The following is a 27,170-nucleotide window of genomic DNA, read 5'->3' as shown; positions in this document are numbered from 1 at the left end:
AATAATAGGTAGATTTAAGTACTGTATAACCGCGTATGAGATAGCGATAGCACGACGTAACGATGAATAACACGACAATCATTACCATTGTTTAACAGTCAATATTTGTATTAACCGATCAACAATATTTGTATTAAACGTTTTTTATGTGAAAACAAGTAAATAACTCATGAGAAATACAATTATTACGCCACGATTTCTCAAAGTTTGTTTCGCAACTAAAGTTGCATGCCATGTATGGAAGTTGCATGTATTCTTGAAAAAACCAATTAGGTACACGATAAGGGACAAAAAAATAGGTTAGCTGCGTCTCTGTTTATCACATTAGTAACTTTATCTGTGCTCTCTTTTTAGTGTGAATGAGAAAGCAAACGTTCCTGCATCTACCTTTATTACTCTATCTACGACTAGTGATCTGTGATATACTCTTTGAGTCTTTGCTCCATGGTCCATGTATTCTGTGATCACTCTGTAGTCTGTGATGGTTCTCCGGATTACTGGTCTGTGGTGATGGTTCCTCCGTTTTGGCGTTTTGGTACCTACCTATTGAGCATAGGTTTTTGGTTTTGAAATGTAGTCTGTGGTTTTGTGTTCTGTTTTTAATGTAGGAAATATTTACCTACTAAAATAAACATTAACTAAACTCAAGTTTGTAATTCGTATGGTTGATTACATATTAATGTGATGTCATTTTATTTTACCATGATCTAAGTTACAACATTCATAAGGTACGAGGTAAGCTGATAATAAATAATTTTATTGTAGTTCCTACCCCTACCAAACTTTGTACTATGTATTACAAAACACAGGTATTGAACTATCAATACTGTATTTTATTTGTTCATTCATTACTATTTTTTCGGTATCCTCGTTTTTCGACCTAAAATAGCTATTATTTTTGTACAGACAAGTACAGAGTTAGTTCATAATAATATGTACCAGGTTCTACTTTGTCTTGCTATACTTAGTAAAAATAGGAATATTAATTCTAATGGGTTTTTGGTCCTATCTAAAACTAGCTTTAAAGTGTTACTCAAGTCTCGATACTTACTGCCCACTAGTAAATGTAGACATTTAATCTTCAATTAAAATTTTTAGTACCTATCTAACATTATTATTGAATCAAAATTATGAGAAAACTCCAAATAGGCAAAGCTCATTTAGGTCATTTTAGGGTTTGTTTATGTTCACAATGTTTCCCTTCACCATTAATTTGATTTTTTACCTTAGAATCTAAATTTTAATTTTATATTATATTTGAACTCTGTAATAATATGGGTACAATTTGCCTGAAATAAATAACATTATTACTGTCGTTCAATTGCTTAAAACCACATAACTTGGAAAATTTAGAGGTGCATGCCTGGGATCAAAACCACTGACCTCCCGAATAGAAGGCTGACGTCTTAACCACTAAGCTATCACAGCTTAAAAAAACCAGCCAAGTGTGAGGGTTCCGTACTACAAACGTATTTTATCAACATTTTGTATGATAAATCAAAAACTATTATGCCTAAAAATAAATAAAAATCATTTTTAGAATGTACAAGTAAAGTCCTTTCATAAGATATCCCACTTGGTATAGTAATCTTACTTCGAAAGTTGAAAATAGCAATATTTGTTCATGAACACATTTAATTTTTTTTTCTTGTGAATTCACTGTATTTAGATTTTCCCCCTCATGTCTGCTATAAGACCTACCTACCTGCCAATTTTTTAAGTTCTAGGTTAACAGGAAGTATGCTATAGGTTTCTTGACAGACAGACAACAAAGTGATCCTATAAGGGTTCCGTTTTTCCTTTTGAGGTACGGAACCCTATAAGTAAAAAATGTCTTTATAATTTTTGGTCCTGTCTATTTGCCAGCTAATTGTAGACAATTCTATAAGTTGCTTATGCTTATATAATACCAATTTACTAAGGTTTCCTAAGATAAAGTCACCTTTATCAAGTCACCTTTGCATGGTCATGTCTTTGTTCTTCACATTGGGATGATTCATGTTGATTTATAGTTTTGTATTCATGTATTCTATCAATAAGGCCATCTTTATAACTTTCACACCTGGTTGATTCATCACTTGTTTTGTTTTCAGTATGAGCATAATATTATATGCCACCGAAGCCTCTCACCACATAACATATTTTTTCGTTTAATACATTATGTAGAAAAAATATTGTTCTTTATTACTTGACGATGATTAGATTCTTGACGATCCAAAAGCACTTGTAAAGCTTTATAATAGTCTTTCTTTTTCCACATGAAAATGTTTTATATGAAACTAGCTTCGACTTCGTCTGCATAGACTACACAAATATCAAACTCCTATTTCACCACTTTAGAGATTGAATTTTTAAAAATTCTTTCTAAGCAGATGCCTATGTCATAATAGCTATCTGCATGCCAAATTTCAGCCCTATCCATCCAGTAGCTTGAGCTGTGCTTTGATAGATCAGTCAGTCAGTCACCTTTTCCTTTTATATATTTAGATAAGGCATTTTACAGGTTCACAAGATACCAAAATGAAGGAGGAGGAACTGAAATATAACCTCCGCCTGCTGGATGAGCTGACAGTGGACATTTTTAAGGTAGCTCGTTTTTGATCATATTATATCACTAGATTTACATGGGTGCTAATTAACACCTTCTATTTAATAGCATTATTAGCCTCTAAATTATATCAGCCACTATAATAATCTTACCTCAAAATGCCTACATTTAAACTTAACCAGGCCGGGGCACATGAATATTTGTGTTCTGTAAAATGTAAATTATTATTGTAAAATCCGTGGCTGAGTTAGTTTTGAAAGCGATGTTACGTCGCTCAGTTATAATATTCTGTGGCTTGACTTATAATTCCCTGACTTGAATCATTTTACATGATCTTTCACAGGAAATCTTGCAAATATTCTACACTACAGAAGAATCCCAACCAGTCAAAGAACTATCCGACCAGACATTAGGATTTCTCAGAAACAATCTAAAAAGCAATCCAGTGACCACCTCTACAGTCCTAAATTTTCTACAATCTCGTATAACTGACACAAACGAGTTGCATAAAATACAATTGCTTTATTTAGATGTTTTGAAAACAGAGTTAGCAAACAACTGTCCAGATAAAGCGATAACCATTTTATCATTAGCGAGATGGGATGATATATTGCAATCTGTATTTGTAAATGATATATTCAAACATTTCTCCGACGATATATTTCGACAGCACAGAAAGCAGATTATCATCAGCTTAGTTACTCATAGCAAACCTGAACTAATAAACATAGCATCAGACTTGATTCACAAAAATGAGTCACAGAAGCATTTCAAGCTCACGGCGGAATATATGATAGAGTTATGCTACCAGGACAAAACCCACTGGCTCTTGAAAGCTGCGCAAATATACAAACAGCAGTTGCAAGATATGAAAAACGTTACTTTCGAAATCAACAATTTCACGAAGCAAATCCTTATAATGGTGCTGATTGATCTCACAAATTCTCCGGAAACGTACGATCTACCGTCGCTAGTAAATCAATTGACCAATATTTTCTCAATCCTCGACACATACACAACAACTGACCATCAGTTACAGTTTTATATGACTGAGGTGAAAAGGGAATTGACTGTAATAAAGTTTTGTCTAGAAAATAACTGTAAAATAATGTCTACATCTATATTCAGTCAAGTTTTAAGCCAAAGCGCCCTGACTGTTATATCGCAGGTGTGCAGACTTTCCAAAGTCGATAGATACAAAGTTTCGAGGCTATTAAACACGAACAATGATTTTATAACCGAGTTGTTATCATTGAGTGGCAAAAAGACTGATCAAAGTAGTACTAATTGGGACATTTCGACTTACAACAGCTACTGTGCGATAACCAAAGTAATAGATACAATATTGAATTCATCCGAAAGTCTTGACAACACGCAAGAAATGAGCACATCGTTGGACGATATCAAACGATTACTCTTATCAATTCAACCTTTGCAATATTGTATCGAAGTCATAGAGACTATATTCGCGTGTTTGTTTCTGAGATACGAATACTTTTCTTGCTATGAACACAACCAGGAATTTCCTTGTGGCACACATTCCGAATGCTCATACTTTTATTCGAAAAAGCAGAACAAAAATTCTACAAATATAAACAGTTCTAGTACAGGGTTTATGTGCAATTCTTTGACAACACAGATAATTTTGAATACTCTAAAACTTTGCTTGGAGACGCTAAAAGAAAAAGGGAATATTAAAAGTATTGAAAATGATGATCCAATTACGTTTGCACGTTACAAAAGATTGGTTAACGTAGTTAATCATTCTATATGGAAGATGCAACTAGTGTCAACTCTTTCTCCTGACACAAGTCCTCTTCAACTTAAGTTGTGTCTAGATTACGTTGAAGTAGATGAGAGCAGCGAGGACGAAGAGCGAGAGTTGGACCCGAAAGTGTTTAGGAAGAAACCCAAAATGAAACGACGCCACACAAATCCTAAGCCAGAAGTAGACCATGTTATGCTCGCTTCTACAGTTTCTGCTTCAGAAGATGGTAAAAGTCTTTACTTTCTTTAAAATATATGTTATTAGATAATGCCCGCGCCTTAGGTCTTTTAAAAATCCCGTGGGAATTCTTTAATTTACTGGAATAAATAGTAGCCTATGTCCTTCCCCGGGATGTAAGCTAACTCTGTACCAAATTTCATCAAAATCGGTTGAACTGTTGGGCTGTGAAAAGCTAGCAGACAGACAGACAGTCACTTTCGCATTTATAATATTATAGTATGGATATAGTTTCAAGTCGAAACACTTTCTTTTATTAAGAAGTCTTAATACATAATCAGCAGGTTGATTTTAAAAAAAACTGCATCATAATCATTATTACAATTGCTGTGATTAGCTGATTTTATGGTATTGTTGCTGCAACAGTACATTTTAGCAAATAGCGACAGAGTGCCGGCCAATCAGAGGTGATTGCGATCATCACATTGTAGCCGTTAAACTACTTTGCAATGCCTAGTCCAGAGCCTAATTAATATTATTTTGCTACTTTTCGGTTTTGGACTAAGAATTTAGGCATTCTGTGGTCAGACTGAAAACTTGCTATGCAGAAGCTGCAGTTTGGCTTTTACTAAGCCCTCTCGGCATTTCTGAAGATCGACTAGTTACTAGACCAATCTCGTTTCGGCTTTGGACTATAAAATATATAAAACATAAAAAACACAAAATAGAGATATATTTTTTAATGATAAAGTGACGGAATGTTTTTTCAGCATATTCACTAAAGAAGAATACGATAGACTTCATTTCCATCATGCTAGCGAAGCCAAACTGCCTGGTGGCGTTGGCACTATACCAGAATGATTTCTCAAAGGCGAATCAGATTTTGGAGGTATGTATCTATTAAATATATAAAAGGAAAGGGTGACTGACTGACTGACTGATCTATCAACGCACAGATCAAACTACTGGACGGATCGGGCTGAAATTTGGCATGCAGATAGCTATTATGACGTAGGAATCCGCTAAGAAAGGATTTTTGAAAATTCAACCCCTAAGAGGATGAAATAGGGGTTTGAAATGTGAGTAGTCCACGCGGACGAAGTCGCGAGCATAAGCTAGTTTCATTATATGGTTCTAATCAAGTGTCCGAATTTTTCGTAACACTCTCTCTCGTTAGTGGTCGGCTCGTAAAATATGACTCTTCCTTTCTTGTCTTGAAGAACTCCTGGTGGATTTGCTTCGAGAAATCGCTTCGCTTCATCGATGGTTTGAGTTGGTTTGAAAAATTTGCAAAATAGCCAACAACAGCACCATCCTAAAAAGTTGGTCTCGTCAAACTAATAGAAAAGTAAAGATATTTAGGAAATTAATAATAAAAAAAATCTTGGGAGATGTTTTGTACTCGTAACAACAAGTAGGTACATTTCGGTTTTCTTCTAGGCAAGCGCGCTTCATCATCATTGCTTTTTAATTTTTTAAGCATAATTGTTGTCAAGTACAAACCTACCAAACAATAAAAATAATAATTTATATCTTGCTTTTTCAGTGTTTCAATAGAAAATAGGACAGTTCACATACAAAACTAAAATCGAACAAATCCAAAATTAGATTATATATATTTTACAAATATCCAGGATTATTTCAGTATATTCATTCTGCGATGCGACATGTTATTTTACCGCAGTCGCTTGTAATTAGTTGTTTCCTAGTTAGTTTAATTATCTCAATTTTGACTTGATTATGAGTGGGAACGTTTTTCAGGAAAGTACCCAATTTTCCCTATCGATAAGGCACTATTTATGGTTGAAAAATTAATGATAAATTAGTTCAATGCGATGAATATCAAGGACTGCGCCCACTGGCGGCACAGCACGGCAGGTGGTTTTCATGCAACGAATAGAAATGTAACTGAAGATTATGACAATAAAATTGCAATTATGGTGATCGCAGTGCTGCGGCATGCATAGGCTTGCCGTGTCGGCAGGTTCAGCATCCCTTGGAATGCTATGGCAGTTTTTGGGATTGCCGAAGCAAGGTGGAGCGTAAGGCTGCACCCGCGTCCCGCGTAATCATTAGTTTAGTTACGCACGAGTAGATGTCGCTACAGTACACTTCTGCGTGCCTGTAGACACCGCGGCTTGGCTAAGGATGTCGCGGCATGTTTAAGGGTACCACGGCATAGTTAACGTCAGAATATGCTTGCATGTAGTGATGCTGAAGGATGCCCTGCCATGCCATGCAGCCGGTGGGCACAGGCCCTAAGAGATACCTCTAGTACACCATAAAGGCACAGCAACCACCAGATAGATAACGAACCAGACTTTAACGATCTTCCACAAACGACTCAGAATCACCGTTTGCTTACATGACCAAATATTGTATACAGAAAATCTGATAGATTTCCAACTTCTTTGTTCTTCGACTGAGCTGTTCGATGCGAGACTATTTTCTAAAAGATGTAAAAAACGTCAAGAGTTTATATTGGAAACCGTAGGGCGATTGTCTAAAACCTGCATCAATCATTATTACAATCTCAATTGTATTGATTGGCTGAATTTGTGCGATTCTTGTTGCAACAATGCATTGTAGCCAATAGTGAGCGAGCGTCAACCAATCACAGGTGATTGCGATCGTGACATTGTAGCTGTCAATCTCCCGCAATCGCGCAGCTGAAGTGCCCCATTTACACACCAACATAAATAAAGAGTATAAAAAATTAACATAGTTGTAAATTTTTTCCATAGATAATTCGTTAGTCGTTACCAGTACACGTTGTATTCGAATTTGATTCAATAACTTTGTCATCGTTATAATATTCATTATCATAATCATAATTGGTACAGTTTTCCACTTGAACATCATCTGTTTGATTCATTTTACTATAAACGTTTTCATTTATCTTAAAAAGTACATAAAAATAATAATAAAGCTTAAGAGAGCGCGCGCACTGCGGTGCACTGTGGAAAATGGTAGTACAACGCCATATCAAAAATCGTTTTTGTCAATGTCGCAAATTTCATATTTTTTTTAGTTTATTTATTAGTTTAAGAGTCTAACTAAACTATAATGTAGAAATTTTGCACTAATAATATAAAGTTTTTTATTTGCAAGGCCACAAACTTTTTTATTTTTACGGACGTCCATGTTAAGCCAGTTCACTTCATCACATTCAAAGTGATTTTAAAGTTAAACTTTGTAGGAATATATGTAAAGTATTATACATTTCTGAAAAGCTCATTATCTGAACATTTTTAAACAACTAATATTTTTATAATTTTATGTTAACGTTAACGTTAAAATAATTGTAAAATAAAATAACGTCAAAAAAAGGATTTTTTTAGGTTCGTTGAGACTTTTAATAGTTACCCACGTTTCCCCACGCTTTACATTTGATGTTGATTTGTAGCTTAGTTAATCATAAAAAACATTTATTAAAATTAGCTGCGCATATTTGCGCTTTTCGAAGTTATCGATAAAAATGTGACAAAAGTCAGAAAACGGAAACCCTTTCTCTATTGCGGCTTAGAATGTAGACTTTTTATATCAATAGTTTGCGGTCTTTTTTTGTATCTTATAATAAAAAAAAAATTATATTAGTACTTTTAACATATTTTGAACTTATTTACGAGTGTCAAATTTAATCAAAATGCACACTACAATTTTTCAAATAATATATATAAAGAGACATGTATTTCTTTATTTACAGTTTATAATTATTAATTATAATTAAACAGACGAGACGTTTAGTTGTTACAAATATGATATACTTACGTTTTTTGTTAATTCTTTTCAATGTATCAAGTAGGTATTCGATACATTGAAAAGAATTAACAAAAAAGGAAATTACTTTCCTATATTCAAGGAGAAAAACTTTTGAGGCATGATCAATAATTTCGAAAGAAAATATCGTCTGATGACAGCATAATAGTATTATGTTTTATCATCAGTGTTATTTAAAGACATGTTATTCCTGCTTTTAGTAAATGATGAAAAAGGATCGACTTTTACTTATATGAGTTTTAATGAATAACAACAGTAACTGGTTAGACTCAGAATATGTAATAACTTTATCAATATCAAAAGATATTACAAGTGACTCCACACCTTCTAGTTCTTCTGGAAAACGTGGAAGACCGGGCATATCTTATACAGACTCGTCATAATCCAGCAAAAAAAGAAAGAATGCTATTTATAATCCGTACCTACATAACCAACATAATAAAATCGTAAAACGTGAAGATAATTTGAAAGTGTTTTTTGAAAGTGAGCTAATTAATTTCAGATCCCGAAGTTTACAAAATAAAATATAGTGCAATACTATAAATATGCAGTTTTACGACAAAAATATAATGTTTTAAATTCATGTTAATTTATTTTCAATTTATTTCTTTCAGTTTTTGTTTAAGAGTTATAAATAATAATTTTAACATTAGAGCAATATATTTTATATTTTTCTTTAGTATTGATTTGTATTTTGAAATTAAGAATAAAATAATTAGGTTTCGTGCACATTATAACTTGTATTGATAGTTTAAAAAAGAAAAATAAAGGTAATTTTTGTACTCTGAATTTTATTTTAATTTTTAATATATTTTATAAAAATGAATTATATGAAAAACACATTACATTTGAAGCCTTATATACTAATCTATATTAGTGCAAAATTTCACAGTATAATCTTTTATAATAAAAAAGTTATCGATTTTTGATCCGAAACAGACCTCGATTTTCCACAGTGCGGTGCGGCGAGTTATGGTGCGTTTTAAAATCAGTAAAGTTGAATTTAAGTCTATGAAAATTCGGTGCGGATTTAAATCCGCTGTGCGTGCGCTTCTATGTAGTTCACAGATTTTGCGGAAAAAGAACGTACGGAAAACCGCTAGCTCTAAGATATTACAAAACCGATTACAAATAGTGCCACAGCTACTTCGGATAGAGAATTCTTGGATTCCGATCGGATGCAGTGCGTAAAGAACCTAATTCCGGCAATTACTTCCATTTTCCGTCATTATATGCTTTAGTGAACTTTTATCAGCATCAAGTCATTAACCTTCGACTGAACATAACAACTGTATATACAATCGATAACAAATAAATAATTAATTAATGTTTATTATCAATCTATTTATTATAAACAACGTAACGTAGTAGCTTTACACAAATCAATATTTATACAGTTGCTAATTGTTAATTCTTTGTAATAAAACTCATTGAAAATCGTTAATAATTTGTAATTTCGATGTTAATGAGACATGGTTCCAGCGCAATAGCAATTTGCGGAACTAATAACAGTAATTTTAAAAATCAGCGCTAAATTTCAGTATAGCTCCTACACATGACAGACGGACATGCAGAATGGACGAAACTATAAGGGTTCCTTATTTTACTATGGAACCCTAAAAATAGAAAGGCGTTTGCATTCTGCAGACAGTCAGTAGTCAGGACTACAAAATATTATTTTAGCCTAAGATAAAAATATTGAGAGAAAAAATCCATGCTAGTGTTATAAATGCCAAACAGTCTGTCTGTTACCCCATTCATGGCTAAACCGCTGAACCGAGATTAGGTAGTAAAATTTAAAACAAAAATAACACACTAATTTGGATATCATATATTGACATCATTGAAATTTGAATTTACCACATGGTTATCTTCAGCAGTATTATCAATATAATGTAATTTTTTTCTTGATAAATAGTCGGAACGAACAACGACCGATTTTGCATTTATTACTTTAAAACTGTAAACTAATATTATTACTTTTATCTTCAAAAATAAACTATAATTATTTAAAATCATTGTTTGAAACAAATCGAGTTTCTGTTTTTATTTTGACGGTTGTTGACTGACTTAAATAAGTACGTCGATTTTATTGTAAATGCTGGCCGTACATTATCAAGTTCATCGCTCAAGTTTGCAGCGGACTTGAAGCGGCTTCCAGTAAACTTGACGGTGTATGGCTAGAGTAAACTAGAAAACTACTTATAGCTTTAAAGTTATTTAAGAAAATTGACTTACACCAACAACCCCCCCCTCCCCTCTAACCCCGAAACTTCTCAGCCTAACATTTTCAACAAAATACAAACTTACGTATTCATCGTACGGAACCCTGTCCACGCAAGTTAACTTGCACTTGTCTGTTTCCGTTCTGCGCACGAGTTTAATGCTAATTTATTTACTAAGTAGATGCATAATGAAATGCGACAATTTTATATTTCAGATGTTCGATTTATCAGATTCAGAAATCGCTACGGAAGTAACATTTACCGAACAATTGAGGCATTTAGTTGCGAAGATAAAAAATATAATTTGCTACAGAGATTGTTCTCGCTACCCTACTAAGGAATTATCTGCTCTTTCCGTTGTTTCGACTGAGGTTATGGGCCTCGTTGAAGGGTTCCTGGCTTCAAATCGAGCGCCAAACTCCTTTGATATTATTGAATTGGGCTCTCGACACCCGCATTTGCAACTTTATAACCATCAAAATGCTCCGTTCATAAATGCGGTTGACATACTTTTGAGTAGCGGTCTCAATAGAGAAATTACATACGGGCTCATAAATGTAGTCGAACGCAAACTCGCTGAAGTGAGATCTAGCACGGACGTCACGGCCGTTAAAAAGACCAATTATATCAGATTTGTTGAAGATATAGCCAGCGTTACTTTCGAAATTTTCGGCAACACGGAGAAATCTTTCGATTTCGTCGACAACGTTTGCGAATTAGTAACCGATTGCCGCATTCCGATCAAGCATAAAGACTTCTGTAAATTAAATCAGCTATCCAAAGAATTGAGGCAGTGCTGCTTAGATTTAGCAAACATCGTAAATCCTTCCAAAGAAACAGTCATAGATGAAAATTTACTACAGAAATATCACCAAATCTATATGAATGTTGTTGCTGCTTCTGACAAAGACTTATGTAACATCGGCGAAGTTTCCCGACATGGAAACAGGAAAGCTAGAGTGCATTACTTGAGAAAGTGTTACATGTACTCGAAATCCGTATCACAATTAGAACAAGAGGATCGGCAAAATGAATCGCCAACCGAAGCACCTTACTTTGCAGTATTAGAGAGACAATTGCACGATATATTCGGCAATATGATTAATAACAAAGAAATGCCTGTCACGTATTTGGAACCGATATGCAAGAAGCTAAACGTCAATTTAATTCCAAAGTTGATCCTGAATTTCTGTCCTTCCATTACTTTAGCAGGGTCGTTGAGAGAAGCGACCGAAGAGAATTTTAATAATCTTCTTCAAGTTGTGTTCGATTTTAAGAACTTGGAGGAGAAGCTATTTGTAGAGCCTACTGCTGACTTTGCTCCGTTACCAAGGACCCCAGACCCGCAATGTTTAACATATGTTGTTTTACATAACTGGGTACTCGCTCATATCATTCGAAAAATTCACTCAAGCTTAAGCGAAAGTACGAGTCAGCATAGTATGGATGCGAGAACGAAATACCTTAATAAATACATGGATTTAGAAAGATTTGACAATACCAAAGTTTTGTTTGCCAATAATAAGTGTTTGGCTTCACTGCACACTATCATTGACTTGGACAAATTGTTTTTGTACATGCCACAGTTACTCGAGTCGGGGAAGATATTGCAGTGCTTGAAAATAATCGACGCATTATCCGAAAGACAGCTAATGTGTAGTGCTAATTTAATGAACTTGCGAGATTTGATGCTGTTTAAAATAGCGACGAATCCAAAAGTCCCTAACTGTTGGAAATATTGTCAATACTTGAAATGTTCCGAATTGAAGTTTGATTTAATTCTGAACAATTTGTCGTGCTGGCCTGCTGAAGGGGCAATGGAGGCTATAGACTATCTTCGGTTTATATTGGACCAAACGGCGGTGGAGGAAGGTTTATACGAGAAATGTAATGAATGGAAAGTGAAAATACCTATTTATGAACAGGTAATATTAGCAACTGTACAATATGCGCCGCGCGCTACCTATATTTCAGGGTGTAATAATTAGAACGATAGCGAAAATTTCGCGCTATTATTATACTAGGTACCTAAACGCAATCCAATATCAATAACCATTTGCCTTATACATAGATAATTGTAGTTTAAGTGATTTAGTATTTTTTAAACCCGCAATGTATAGCGTGCAAAACTCGGGGTTAATGCCCCGCTTACGACGCGGAATTAACCCTGTTTGTCAGATGTTTTAAATGCAATACATTGCAAACTTTTGGAAAATACAGGGTTTTTTTTAATTTTTGTTCGCGTTTTTTTGGAGTATCTTATCAGTTATCATCAGTCCCATCTGACTTCGTTTTTGCTAGCTTTCTACTTATGCCCTGTATGATGTGGATCCTTTAAATAAAATGTTTTTTACTGCATTCAATTTCAGATATCTTCAATAATGGGTGTGAACCACTGGTACATAATATACGAGAAGTCGATGGAAAACCCTGAGAATATCATCGAGGTTTTAATGGATAGTCAACAGGTATTCAGTAGTTTTTTGCTCTTATAAATTCTAAACTATTTCTTTCTAAGTTTAAAAACGATGAAAATGCCATCTAATCTTGTTTTGGAAAAGTTAGAAAGTCAACTAATTTGATAAAATATCAGATTTAACATTTTTATCTTTCCAAAAATTTTATTCTCTCTTGTTTACAGTTCAAGTTATGCTTAGAGTGGGCAGATACGCACGAAGTGTCCGAACATATGAAAAACTTGATCGTGGTCAATCTTCTACGACAATTCTTCGAATACACCAATCAGGCGACACCTTCCTTGATACGAGACTTACTGACGAGGTTACCCAGCACGCAAGCCGTAGACTTGGTCGCCGACGAGATATCCAAAATCAGAAACATAGAAATACTCCAAGTCTGTATCGACTTTCTATCAGAAAACAGCACGACTTGGCGGTCTTTCGAAAATATTAAAACAGGATTCCAAATTATGCTCGAAATTGAAGCTAATTCGAGGCATCTGTTCTGGGATATAATAGAAAAACCTCTACTAATGATTGAGCAGCTTCTAATGAACGGTAAACTAGAAATGTTGGCTCAAATTATAAACAAAATTTCACCCAATTTGAAAAACGATTTGAGCGGCGACAACCTTTACTACAACATCAAGACTATTGACACGTTATTGATTTCTTGGAATGCTGTCGATAGTTTGCTGAGGTAATTTATTTTCTTTTTCAACTAAAAACTTCTTTAGGCTCGTACTGTGATTTTGGGATTGATAAAACTTCAAGGTCGCGTCACTGACATGCTAATGTTAAAAGTGCTCGGAGTGCCGATAGATGTACAAACTAAACTAATGTTGGTTTTAACATACAAATGATGAAATTTTAATTTTTGATACTACACTTTATTTAAAAATCCAAAAAAATCACTTATGTCATAGTTATAGTTTTCACTTCTGTTGGCAGTCCCCAATGAATGCCATTTTTTTAAAACTTAAGCCACCGTTAGAATAACGTTTTCTTTCAAATAAGGTGATAGATCTCTAAATCATGTCGATCTTCGTTTGTGGTAGGTTTGGCTTAGTAATAAATACTAGGTGGTACAATAAAGTGTAATTAGAACACTGGCGCAAACTTAGCGCTATTATTATACTAGGTACCTAAACACAATCCAATATCAATAAAATAACCATTTGCTTTATAATTCTAGTTTTTGTGATTTAGTATTGTTCAAACTTGTGTTGCTGCGTCGTAGGCGGGAAGGTTCGTTGACCTCTAGCGTCATCAGATGTTTTATTTGCAATACAATGCGAACTTTTAAAAATACTGTATTTTTGTAGTATTGCGATTTTTTTATTTTATCTTGTCAGTAATCATCAGTAGTTAGTACTTGTCTTCGTTTTTGCTAGCGTTCTAATAATACCCTGTATTCTGTCAAGTGCTTAATAAATCATCAGTTACCTACTTTTCCAGGTATTACGCAGAAAAAGCATTAGATATGAAAAATCCTCGGCACACCTGTCCCTCGCCTCCCAAACCTTGGGACGACTCCCTCCTGCAATCCATAGATTCTATCAACATCGAAGCCGCATCTAAACCCTTTATGATGCCGGAACATGTACCGTCGAAGGAGCAATGGGTGGAGGACTACACCGTGGACAGATGCATGCTGTGTAAAATATCCATTTTCTCGATGATCATTCGAAGGCACCACTGTAGACGATGTGGCAGACTGGTCTGTCATGCTTGTTCTAGGAGTCGAATGCAGGTAATAATTAAATTTTTATACAACTGCCAGAAATTGTTCCCACTAGATTACAACATGGACTTATGTTAAGGACAGACCAACAAATTCCTGTAAGGCCGGCAATGCATTGGCGGTTCGTCTGGTGCTGCAAATGTTCATGGGCGGTGGTAATCACTTAACATCAGGTCAGGCCTGCTTGTTTGCTCGCTATTTTTTATATAACAAAAAGGAAAAACGAGTGTATTGTTTTCAAGGTATATATGTATGTGATTTTATTTATTCCACAATAATTTGTCAATGCATGTAAAGATTTGGATGTTTGGGGTATCGTTAGAATCCTTACATCATCCAGAGTGGCACTGGCTATATATTTTTTGTAAAAATCAATTTGGCGGCCGTATCGCGTCATTTTCAAATATCATTTTTTTACGTTTTAGTTCGTTTCTGGCATGGCACTCGTGTTTTTAATTAATGACTAGCTAGCTTATACCCGCGTGAATTACACAAATATCAAACCACTGTTTTACGCACTCGGGGGGTTGAAATTTAAAAATGCTTTCTTACGGGATGTCTACGTCATAACAGCTATCTGCCAAAAAATGCCAAATTTCAGCCCGATCCGTCAGAGTCGTTTAACCTGTGCGTTGGTAGATTAGTCAGTCAGTCAACTTTTCCTTTTTATATATTTAGATGTATTCATAAGTTTTTTCACATTGTTTAAGGTGCCATCTTACCCAAGCGGAGTCAAATTCCGTGTCTGCGACGACTGTTACGCACAAACGATGAACAGGAAGACAAATTCCGAATATGACAACTTGATGCTTAGCAGCAATTCTGACTCCGCCGCCAGTGGCACCACTTGCATGGACTGGTGTCTCTCCACCAACGCCACGAAGAACGAGGCTGTGAGAGCAGAGTTCAGCTACGAGTTCACGCCTAATGTCACACTCTGCCTGTCCATTATGAAGATGCATACCATCAGTTTGGATTATCCGAGGTTATTTTTGTTGATTTTTAGGGTTCCGTACCTCAAAAGGAAAACGGAACCCTTATAGGATCACTTTATTGTCTCTCTGTCAAGAAATCTACTGGGTACTTCCCGTTAACCTAGAATCATGAAATTTGGCAGGTAGGTAGGTCTTATAGCAGACATTAGGGCAAAAATCTGAAAACCGTGAATTTGTGGTCACATCACAAGATAAGTATTTTGCTATGTTGATGACGAATATTGGAACGTTAATCTCATCTGTGGTTCAAGCGGAGGCTCGAACACCGAAATAGTATATTTAACTTATAAAGTAAGATTACTATACTAAGTGGGGTATCATATGAAAGGGCTTTGCCTGTACATTCTAAAACAGATTTTTATGCATAATAGTTTTTGATTTATCGTGCAAAATGACGCTAAAATGCGACTGTAGTACGGAACTCTCGGTACGCGAGCCTAACTCGCACTTGGCCAGTTTTTTTAATTATTTTTCGAAAAAATTTGCTTTCCCCTTATTTCTCTTTTATCTTGTAAATATAACGTTGTCTCCCAACAGGTTTCTTCTAGACCGAAGCGACGAGGTAGCGCGCGAATTAGCTAACGGAGGCGATTCAAGGCTTTTGGTGCGAGCTCGACGTTCTTTGCTGCTGGCCGCTGCCGAGTTGTACTCCAGGGCTCCGAATGAAAAGTGGTTAGTGTTTAAGTTGAATGAATTGGACAACCGCACGTTTAGCTCACGGTTTTGTACCTCTATAATATTAAAGCCAATGTTAGGTATATCATATCATGTCGTAATTAATAAAACTTAACACTTTTTGAATGTCAATTGTTTAATTTAAGGACTAAAGAACGCTAGTAGAAATCGATAAGAGTTCATCAAAATAGGGTACTAAATTACACTTTTTGATGGTCGGTTGTTGCATTTGTAAGATCATCATCGTGATCAACCTATGGCATGCTCATACTGAGTACAGGTCTCCTTTTAGAATGAGAAGGGTTTAGGCTACAGTCCGCCTTGGTGGCAAAATGTAGATTGGCAGACTTAACACATACCTTTGAAAACATTATGAAGAACTCTCAAACATGCGGTGTCCTCACGATGTTTTCCATCACCGTTAAATCAAGTAATATTTAATTGCTCAGAACACACATAACTCCGAAAATTTAGAGGTGCGTGCCCGGGATCGAACCCTGAACCTCCCTGAAAAGTGACCTCTTAACTAATGGTGCTGGGCTCAGCTATTCTATCCAGGTTTAGTACAAGAAAAATTGTTTTATTCGAGTAAGATTTTCCCATTCGTAATAGCATGCCTAATCAGACAATTCGATTGTATTGAATATCTTGAAATTCTGTTCCAGCGGTGGTATCCGCGTGGCGGAGACGGGCGCGGCGCACGCGACTCGTTGTTTGGCGCACGCGGACGCGATGGCCACACTCGTGAAGCATCAAGCGCACCATCTGGTGCCGCACCAGGGAGCGCATCCAAGTACGTATCCATACTTAATATTATAAATGCGAAAGTGTGTCTGTCTGTCTGTCTGTCTGTCTGCTAGCTTTTCACGGCTCAACGGTTCAACCGATTTTGACGAAATTTGGTACAGAGATATCTTGCATCCTGGGGAAGGACATAGGACATAGGGATTTTTATCCCGGAAAATCAAAAAGATCCCACAGGATTTTAAAAATCTAAATCCACGCGGACAAGGTCGTAGGCATCATCTAGTCTGAAAAGAAAAAGAGACTGACTAATTGATCTATCAACGCAGAGCTCCAACTACTGGACGGATCGGCCTGAAATTTGGCATGTAGGTAACTATTATGGCATCCGCTAAGAAAGGATTATTGAAAATTCAACGCTTCGCGAGCTTTAAAAAAAACTAATTATCATAATATAAAAAGTATTTGTGGTTTGAAATAATAATTAGTATTCTATATTAATATAATAAAAAATAATATTTCTTCTATCAATAGGTCAGATAGTCCGTTCCCTGCTCGAAGCCGAAAAATGGGAGCTAGCATTAGAAATAGCAACAAAATCAGGCCTTCCCAGAAACAGCGTTCTCGCAGCTTGGGCCAAAGCTTGCTTAAAAGCCGGTTGCTTTAAGGAAGCCAGACGAAAATTCGCCCTGTGCTTCAAAAACACACCAATTTGCGTCGATTTCGACGAAGTTGAATACGGAAAGGAAGCATCCGAGTTTAACTTTGTGAATAAGAGGTTGAATCATATGAGGTCGTCCGAGAGGTCAATATCGACCTCTAGCGTGACGTCAGAAGGAAGAGGGAGGTCGAACCCTCCGTTATTGAATGAAATTATCAGTATGTTGGAGGATATGAACTATCCTGTGAATCAGCAACTGTTGGACAAGGCTGAGACCATAAAGGTAATATTTAAATCTTTTATTTTCTATCTGGCACGGTTTGGTTAGTGATATTTGTTGGAATTTTTTTGTTTAAATTCAACCTGTTCAAAATCTGGAATACTCCAGAGTAAAAGCGACTTTGAACAGGTCCCATGATAATTTTACCAGAATATGTACTTATTTCGAAAAATGCTATTCAAACTTACATACATTTACACTTTTTAAACATTTCTTCACATGACTTCTTCAGTCTAATTTTACATTTGTTTTTGTTTCAGTTAGCCACTATTTCATATTAATTATTCACAATCGTTGTATAGCGCGTATAGTTAGACAATGGGGCTAATTCCGTTGTATACAATCTCTAAACTAAACTAAAATGACACGTCTAAATCTATTGTTATCCCTTTCATAATGTCGCTCGCAGAAAAGGATAGTACTAGATTTAGAACTGTCAATTTAGTTTAGATTAGAGATTGTGTTCAAGAGAATCGGCCACAATGTGGCTAATTCCGTTGTTAACAAACTCTAAACTGAACTAAAATGACTCGTCTAAATCTATTGCTATCCCTTTCATAATATTGATTGCGGAAAAGGTCAGCACTAGATTTAGACCTGTTAATTTAGTTTAGTTTAGAGATTGTGTACAAGAGAATCGGCCCGAATGCCTTGTTTTTGCTTTCGTATAGCAAATTACTAATGACAGAAAGAGAGAAATATCCTCTATACAAAGTTCAGTATAACGTATAGTATAACGCGTAAAATTTAACTCCTCACGCGCCATTTTAACTTTTAGTCCTTATTTTAAAGGTGAACCGTAATTTGGACATGACGGTTGATCCATAGAGTTATAATGCCACTTTTTACGGACAATAAGGCCGTTAAACTTTAAATATAGTCCGCCAGCGCGACAGGTTGATTTAGCAATCGGGGTATGAGGCGGGGGGGGGGGGGGGGCCCCGCACACCCGCGTTCGCCAGCTCCCTGTAAGCGCGGGGGCTGGCAGTGCAGGGCCGGTGTGCAGGACTCCCCGTCCCCCCCATTGCCATCTCGACCTGTCGCGTACGTTATACGTCAACGTATGTAGTTGATTTTTCTAGTCAACAAACGAGAGGCTATCGACAATGAACACAAGCAAGAAGAAGATCCAACTAACAGAACCGGCTCTTAACATAATGCACATGTTGGCAAGCGTCAAAAAGATCAAACAGGGTGACTATAGCGATTTCCAAACCGCCACAATTCAACCGAAGAAAACCTTAGCACAGGAACTATTGCGGCGAAACAACCATACCGAAATAAAAATCGACTATTCAAACAAAAAGCTCGATCCGTTCTTTTACAAAGAATGTGTTTACTATCTAAGCAATTACGGATCTCATGTGGCGAATATAATGTTTTATATGAAACACAGTAACCTGCGGGAGGTCATAAGGTATTGTTACGATAATATGGTGGAGAAGGAAACGTTCACAGAGGCTGTGTATATGGAGTGTCTGAAGAGGAATAAAGTGAATGACTTGTTGAAGGCGATGGCTGATATCGACAGCACTTTGGAAATGTGGTCGGTAAGTAACATTGTACTTTCTTTTAGTATTTTCTTAGTAAGCATTTATTGCAATCGGAGGAAACTAACATTTGATCCTTAAATCACTTAATTCTTCTTCAGGATTTAACGACCTTCCCGCTGTCCGCACGCATGCGCTTTGGCGTTTTAAATTTGGCTATGAAAGGCTAGCTGACGCCCGCGACTTCGTCCGTTTAAATTAAGGTTTTAACAATCCCGTGGAGTTCCCGTGGTTTTCCAGGATAAAAGTCTATGTCAATACTATGTTACTCTCCAGGCCTTGGACTATAGGTACCTATGCAAAAAATCACGTCAATCCGTTGCTCCGATGCGACGTGATTGAAGGAAAAACCGACAAATCAACAAACAAACACACTTTTGCATTTATAATAAGGCTGTATATACTGAAGGCATTCTGCGTAAGATACCGATTTACGTCATTTGTCATTTTTGTGTTTTTGGCGATGTGCGTCTATACGTTTCGACACAGTCACTACAAATAACGCACACCAAACAAACACACGGCTTTAACACTTCTTTTGTTTTTTAATCAGGAGTACATAATGCACATCTGCCGCACACTGGAGGTCAGCAAAAAGCTTGACGCACTGTACGCTCTGCAGTGCGGCACGGGGCAGAATGCGCGCGCGTCTGCATCGTGCGCAATGCTGTACTCTCGCCCCATACCGCCCGGCAATCCACCTTTTGCTGTGCTGCAGGCGCGACAACACCATCTTGCTGCTGCGCTGCATCACCTTAGCCAGTGCATGCCAGTCAGTAACAGTGAGTATGTTTACTCCTTCAGAGCCCCCATGCTGTACAACGCACCCTTTGCTGTGCTGAAACACAATCACAGCACAAGTGAAGGAAAAATCCGAAAATCGTTAGTTTGTTGGGTGTGATTTGTCGCAATGTTTTGTGCAATTGCAAACTTACATTTTACAGTTGGAAATAAAGTAACAAAATAATTACATGTATGGAACCCTCGGTGCGCGAATCCGACTCGCACTTGGCCAGTTTTTTGATTAAGCACATAATATCACTACTCATATATTATATGCGAAAGTGTTTTTGTTTATTGGTTTGTCTTTCAATTACGTCGCAATGAAGTGACTTGATTTTTAAAGACCTGGAGAGTGACATAGGCTACTCTTTATCCCAGAAAATCAAAGAGTTCCTACGGGATTGAAAAAAAACTAAATATACGCAAACGGAGTCCCGGGCATCAGCTAGTCGTCTATATAAGTACATTTAAAAAAATATAAATAGTATTTGACAGCTAGTCAAATCAGAACTTTTAATCAAACGTCAAAACGCGCGCAGTTGGCGAGATTCTATGAAATACCGGTGTGTGACGTCACTACCATTTGACGTGCTTTTTTTAGTTTAATCGATAATTAAAAATGGTTAATACACTTAAAATCAACATAGGACGTGGATTTTACGTATTTTGGAAGACCCTCTATTTAATAATCACTGAGAAATAATTTATGTTTGATGTAGTCTCAAATACCCAATTATCAAGTTATTTCCAATCTTTCCAGGAACCAACGACCCGAAATCAATACAGTTCCATCTAGACAAAGTGACAATAGACAATCTTATGACGACCATGTCTCGTCAAATGGAACTAGCCAAGTACCTCGCAGCCTGTGAAGCCAGTGGCAGGTTGACCGAGAAGGTGGTGAATGACGTCATCCCTGCACAAAGCAGGAATGAGGGGGACTCGCGACCTTTGACCCTGTTTGGGTCCAATACAGATAAAATAAGAATAGTTGCCCTGGTGCTGGCGAGCGGGCCCACCGTGGAGAGTGGATTCGACTTGGCTTTCAAGTAAGTTCCAATCCAATAGTTGTTGTTGTTAATGGCACAATTTTAAAAAGACCTTTTAAAACAAATAAATCATTTCATTTCAAAAAAAAAAAAAAAAATAGTAATATTACTCGTATAAATGTTTCACATTTGTTAATTTAGTAGTTGGTTTAGTTTTTTTTATCATGTTTATTCATTTTACAATATAACGAATACTGTTTTTAGCCATACCTACAGACATAATAAATAAAATAAAATAAAATAAAATAGCCTTTATTCACTGATACACTAGTTTTACATCTTATATTACTAACTAAACGTATTACTAATTTCTTATTTCCTATTATTTAATTATCCTATCCTACATAATTTATTCTAAAAAAATTAGTAACACCAGCAGTTTACAGTTCAGGTTGTCCTCTTTGGACATAGGCCTCCTCTAGACTACCTACAGACATACTGAATGAAATCTTTACTTTAATTGTTATCCCCTTTGTAACACTGGTATCTGTACGGAATTTGCATGCAGTGTTTACTTTTAAATGATTTAACATAGTTGTGCATGATAGAAAAATCAATGTATTTATTATAGTTATTAAGTTTTATGTTAAAATCGCTAGTAACCCTTTCAATAAAATAAAATAAAAATTGTTGCATGTTTCCGAGAAAGAGCAATCCTAGATTTAGGGGACATATGAAGCTACAATATCAATTGCCATCGTCAAATCCATTAAAACACTTTCTGACCAACAGAGTTGTTCACATATGGAATAAATTGCCAAAGGATGTGGTTATGTCAAGTTTGTTAACTAGTTCAAGAATGGATTGGACAAACATTTGGAAAACTCGAAGCACTTCTGATATAGACGCATCAGCGGAAGCTGCTTAGTCTATTAATAATAATAATTTTTGTCTGTTACCCTTCACGGCCCATCCACATACCTAATTTTGACGAAATTTTGTACAGACATATTGTATGCTACTCGTACATGTCGAGATGGCAATCGGGGTGGAGACGATCCGCACAGCCCCCACATATACCCGCTATCTCTTTCTAAAGGTCGATGTACATTATTTTCTGCCGCGTACTGTATTTCTTTTTTGACAAGCTGTGATAGCCTAGTGGTTAGGACATCCGCCTTCTAATTGGAGGTTGGGGGTTCGATCCCGGGCACGCACCTTTAACTTTTCGGAGTTATGTGCGTTTTAATTAATTAAATATCACTTGATTTAACGGTGAAGGAAAACATCGTGAGGAAACCTGCATGCCTGAGAGTTCTCCATAATGTTCTCAAAGGTGTGTGAAGTCTACCAATCCGCACATGGCCAGCGTGGTAGACTATGGCTAAATCCCTTCCCACTCTAAGAGGAGACCTGTGCTCTGTAGTGAGCCGGTGGTGAGTTGATCATGATGATGATGACTGTATTTTTATTTGATTTTTGTAATGTTTGTGTTGCAGGATAGTGAGTGAGCACAAGTTGGACTCTATGAATATCTACATACACGTGGCCAAGTATCTCGTGAACGCGGACCGCTTCCTGGAAGTTAAGACCCTCGCCAAATGTATCCGGGCTTCCAACGAAACTGCTGCTAGGTGAGCACTTGGAAACATTACCTAAAAACCCGACCAAGTGCGAATCAGACTCGTGCACCGAAGGTTCCGTACTCGGGTATTTTTTTTTTGCACGATAAACCAAAAACTATTATGCATAAAAATAAATAAAAATCTGTTTTAGAATCTACAGGTAAAGCCCTGTTATATGATACCCCACTCGGCATAAGTCCCGCAAATTGCTATTGCGCTGGAACCATGTCTCATTGTTAATGAGACATGGGTCATTCACAATGAGACATGGTTCCGAAATGACGTCATTTTTACGTAAAATATACCATCAGCTCGAAACTTCAGTCTAGTGCTGACGTCACTAAAATGGCGGCCACGCGCATTAGCAATTTGCGGGACTTATATAGTTATCTTACTTGATTCTTTGAAAATTGAAAATACAATTATATGTTCATGAACACATTTTAATTATTTATTTTTTGCGATGTCACCACAAATTCACGGTTTTCGGATTTATTCCTTTACTTGTGCTATACGACCTACCTACCTACCTACCAGAAAAAAAGAAACGGGTGGTGTCGGGGATGCCCGACAGAAGTGAAGCTTTTGTGAAAAATGTTTTGTTGTTTCAGTTTAATGAGTGACCAAGTATTAGAAGCGGGCACGTCGGCGGTGGTGGCGCGCTGCGAGGCGCGCGGCCAGCTGCACGACGAGCAAGCGGAACTGCTCATCAGTGATATCTGCAGCCATGCCATCAAGGTATTCTAGCTGACACGCGCGCCCCGGCTTCGCTTCAGTGGATTTTTTAAAAATACGTGAAAAGCTCCTCCCGAGTTTTAAAATAATATCCTGGATCCTGGAATTTGTTTATTTTTACCGGAAATTCCAAATGCTAATTTTCATGGGTAACTTGAAAAATTGAATACATATTTTTATCCCGTTTAACCGCTTTAGGGGTGAAATTTTCAAAAATCCTTTCTTAGTGAGTGTATAATATTATGTTATGAAAAGAATGTATTGGCAAAATTTCAAGATTCTGAATAAAAAAATTTAAAAACCACCAGGTTTGATTGCAGCCAAGCGCTAGTCTATAAACCAGCTGTTAGCTGTACGTTGCGTACTAACCTAACAATCAAACGCAAATTACCCATATTTAAATGTGAAAGTATTTTTTTTGTCCTTCATTCACGCTGCAACGAAGCAACGGATCAACGTGATTTTTTCATGGGTGTAGGTAAAGATCTGGAGAGTGGCACAGGCTCCTTTTTAGCCCTGAAAATCAAAGAGTACCCACGGGATTTTTAAAAACATAAATCCACGCGGACGAAGTCACAGGCATCAGCTAGTTAATACTAACTAAGAGCCGTATAAATTGCTTCAGATATCCTGTTACCTGGTGTGTAGAAACGTAAGCAGCGCTTACATCCTGGCGGCCAGGCACGAGCGCACCAACGATCTGAGGAAAGTGCTGCACGAGGCCGAGCGACTCGGCAACGAACAAGTCAGGAACGCTTGCCTCAAACGACTCACTTCCAAGAACATATTGGCATAATCATTTTTCATGATCATCATCAACCGATAGACGTCCACTGCTGAACATAGGTCTCTTGTAGGGACTTCCACACGCCACGGTCTTGCGCCACCTTAATCCAGCGGCTCCCTGCGACTCGTCTGATGTCGTCCGTCCACCTAGTGGGGGGTCTTCCAACACTGCGTCTTCCGGTGCGAGGTCGCCATTCCAGCACCTTGGGATCCCAACGTCTATCGATTGTACGAACCATGTGCCCTGCCCATTGCCACTTCAGCTTCGCAACCCGTTGAGCTAGATTTTTCATGATAGTGTTTTTCTTTTTGCCTACACTTCAAGGAAATTTCAGGTGGGTCTTACTATTCCCATTACCCATTGCAATAATAATATAACTGAGACTGCACGCTTTTTCAAATCAGTCTCACTATACCCATTGACTTATGAAACGACGAATAGAAATAGTGAGGCTCATTTCCTCCTACAAAATGTCTCGGTACTCCCATTTAGAGCGTTTCTTCAAACGCCTAGTAATAACCAAAATCGACGGTATCTTATAGATAATTGCCACAAGACAATGAAACAGTATCTAGTGGTCAGATCGGTCCACCATAATATTGAGTCGAGAATATTATTGAAATAAACAAGCGTTTTCTTGGTCACCAATCGTCGCGGTATAAAAAGGCAACGGGAATAGCGTTACAAGTAGTATCAGTATTGCCGTCAATGGGAAAGCTCAACGGGAATAGTGATACCCACCCGACATTTCCATTTCCATTCAATTTTATCATTTCAGTGGTACTGATTCTGAGCACAACCTAATTTTAATTTTAGAGTATTTGCATACTCTTCTTACTAATGTAACATGAAAAGGACAGACGCAGTATGACAGTTTTAAATTTAATTTTTAGATGGTAAAACCCGTAATTTTAGCGCACAGTCGCGAGCCGACTGTTTAAATTTGTAGCCTGCACTAAAATTTAGAGTCTTTAAATGTAAAGTTCCTGTTCTGTCCCTTTTTAGCATTGTTAAAAAGAAATGGATGCAGATACTCTAAATTTAGTCTAGAGAAAGACAACGGAATCGGTGCCAGAGTTTCTGATCCGGTCTTGTCTAACGACACCACTCGGGTATGAGGAAATGATCAATGATATTTTCATCATTATATTTACGAGTATATGGGAGGTATATTAAATGGTCGGAAATTCTATTATTTTTCTATGTAAACATTCTCAGCTCTCTCTCTATTTATAATTTTAGATTATCTCTTATAATCTTTTTATTTCTTATTTCCTAGTAGGTATGTCATAAAATAAAAGTGCTGTCTCAATTTCATCATTTTAACATAGTTAACGTGCATTACTAAGCACAGCATATTATGGCTCATAGAGCATGAATTACCTACACTCAATAGTAATATTGAGTATAGGTAATGCACGGTAAAAAAGTAAGTATAACAATCTGTTTTTAAGACTATGGTTCGATCCAGATCGAGTGTGTATCTACATATATATATATGCCAGAGTGTATGTAATTTTGTTGCCCCTTAGAAAAACCGTTAGGTGCTATGGTGCTATTAATATAAATGATGTGATATAATAATTTACTGTCTGTAAATAAAATCAAATAATGTTATATATTAAAATGTATTAAGACGTATAAAGTTTTCAAACCGATTTTATTTTAATTTGAAAAATATATTGTTATCTATTATACAGTTGACAAAAAAAACTAAATTAATATATACCAAAGTCGTTCCTACAGAAAAGGCATGCTTTTAGTAAAGTTTAAAGTTATGTACTACAACAGAATCATATTCCACGTGTTTTTAAATTAATAAAGATTGCCGGATTCCGAACTAAATATACTCATAGTATGATCAACTTAGTCTACTTTTTTAGACTCATTGGCACAGTGTAAGCGAAACGACGCGTCTTTTCAAAACATATTGAACATTATCTGACAATGAAAATGAAATAATAAAGAAAAATTATTTTCTATTTTATTATGAAAGGAAATTTATTTCACTTAAATAATTAAAGTGTGTATATTAATGAAGACCTAAGTATAACTGTGGATGTCCAGTGTCCACGGGCTCACTTATGATGAAATCGTGAAAATCTGCCGTAGGTAGTGTATTTAGTGTATGTTGTGTAGCTAAGTTGTTTGGTTCGAAACATTTTTTAAATGATGCGTCGCTGTACTTCCATCTAGTGTGCTAATGTACTTTGAGCCTAATATTTACTCGTTATTTTTATGAGTTACCTGATATCTTCTCTCAAAGAAATTTCGCAATGGAGTTGCTTTAATTATGTTATACAATAAATTATATTCAATTATTATTAGTAAATAATAAACATTAGCTTTTAGGCTTTTATGGTACCAACATAAATATGTGTATTGTATTGTTAATTTATAATGGTCTCATCTTGTGATATAAAATGTTGGTAAGATCTAAAAATAAAATTATATTGAAACATGATTGTTTCATTTTATTTACTAGCCTTAAGTATTATTCCTAGAGCATACGTCGCAACTCAAAAGTGATGAAACTGCAACTAGAGTTACTTTTCATTGTTTAGATGTATTGTCGTCTGTATTGTCTTATACGAAATTACACATGTGGCAACTAGTTTGACGGCAGGAGAAATTTGGTATTTTGA

General features: G+C 36.4%; 1 protein-coding gene across 3 annotated transcripts; it reads left to right on the top strand.

Annotated features, from left to right (window-relative positions):
- The first annotated feature begins 548 nt into the window (after positions 1-548).
- Positions 549-26,989, top strand: Sptz (zinc finger FYVE-type containing 26 spastizin). Of its 3 annotated transcripts, none has more exons than XM_069504509.1 (18): positions 549-728; positions 2,504-2,586; positions 2,892-4,542; positions 5,264-5,382; positions 10,714-12,423; positions 12,868-12,966; positions 13,140-13,657; positions 14,416-14,710; positions 15,412-15,686; positions 16,234-16,368; positions 17,037-17,164; positions 17,650-18,059; positions 19,139-19,606; positions 20,160-20,388; positions 21,150-21,438; positions 22,878-23,012; positions 23,615-23,741; positions 24,364-26,989. In XM_069504509.1, exons 2-18 carry the CDS (start codon positions 2,521-2,523, stop codon positions 24,532-24,534), a joined length of 6,825 nt encoding a protein of 2,274 aa, XP_069360610.1. In that variant the 5' UTR covers positions 549-728; positions 2,504-2,520; the 3' UTR covers positions 24,535-26,989. The 3 variants fall into 3 exon arrangements, with proteins under 3 accessions (XP_069360610.1, XP_034834095.1, XP_069360611.1); XM_034978204.2 differs by having other exon boundaries at positions 549-735; XM_069504510.1 differs by having other exon boundaries at positions 549-735; positions 2,493-2,586.
- Positions 26,990-27,170: the final 181 nt, after the last annotated feature.

The sequence above is a fragment of the Maniola hyperantus genome, chromosome 18, assembly GCF_902806685.2.
Source record: "Maniola hyperantus chromosome 18, iAphHyp1.2, whole genome shotgun sequence".
In the NCBI taxonomy this organism is placed as follows: domain Eukaryota; kingdom Metazoa; phylum Arthropoda; class Insecta; order Lepidoptera; family Nymphalidae; genus Maniola; species Maniola hyperantus.
Note: the sequence above shows the minus strand (reverse complement) of the source record. Positions and strands in the feature narration are given on the sequence as shown.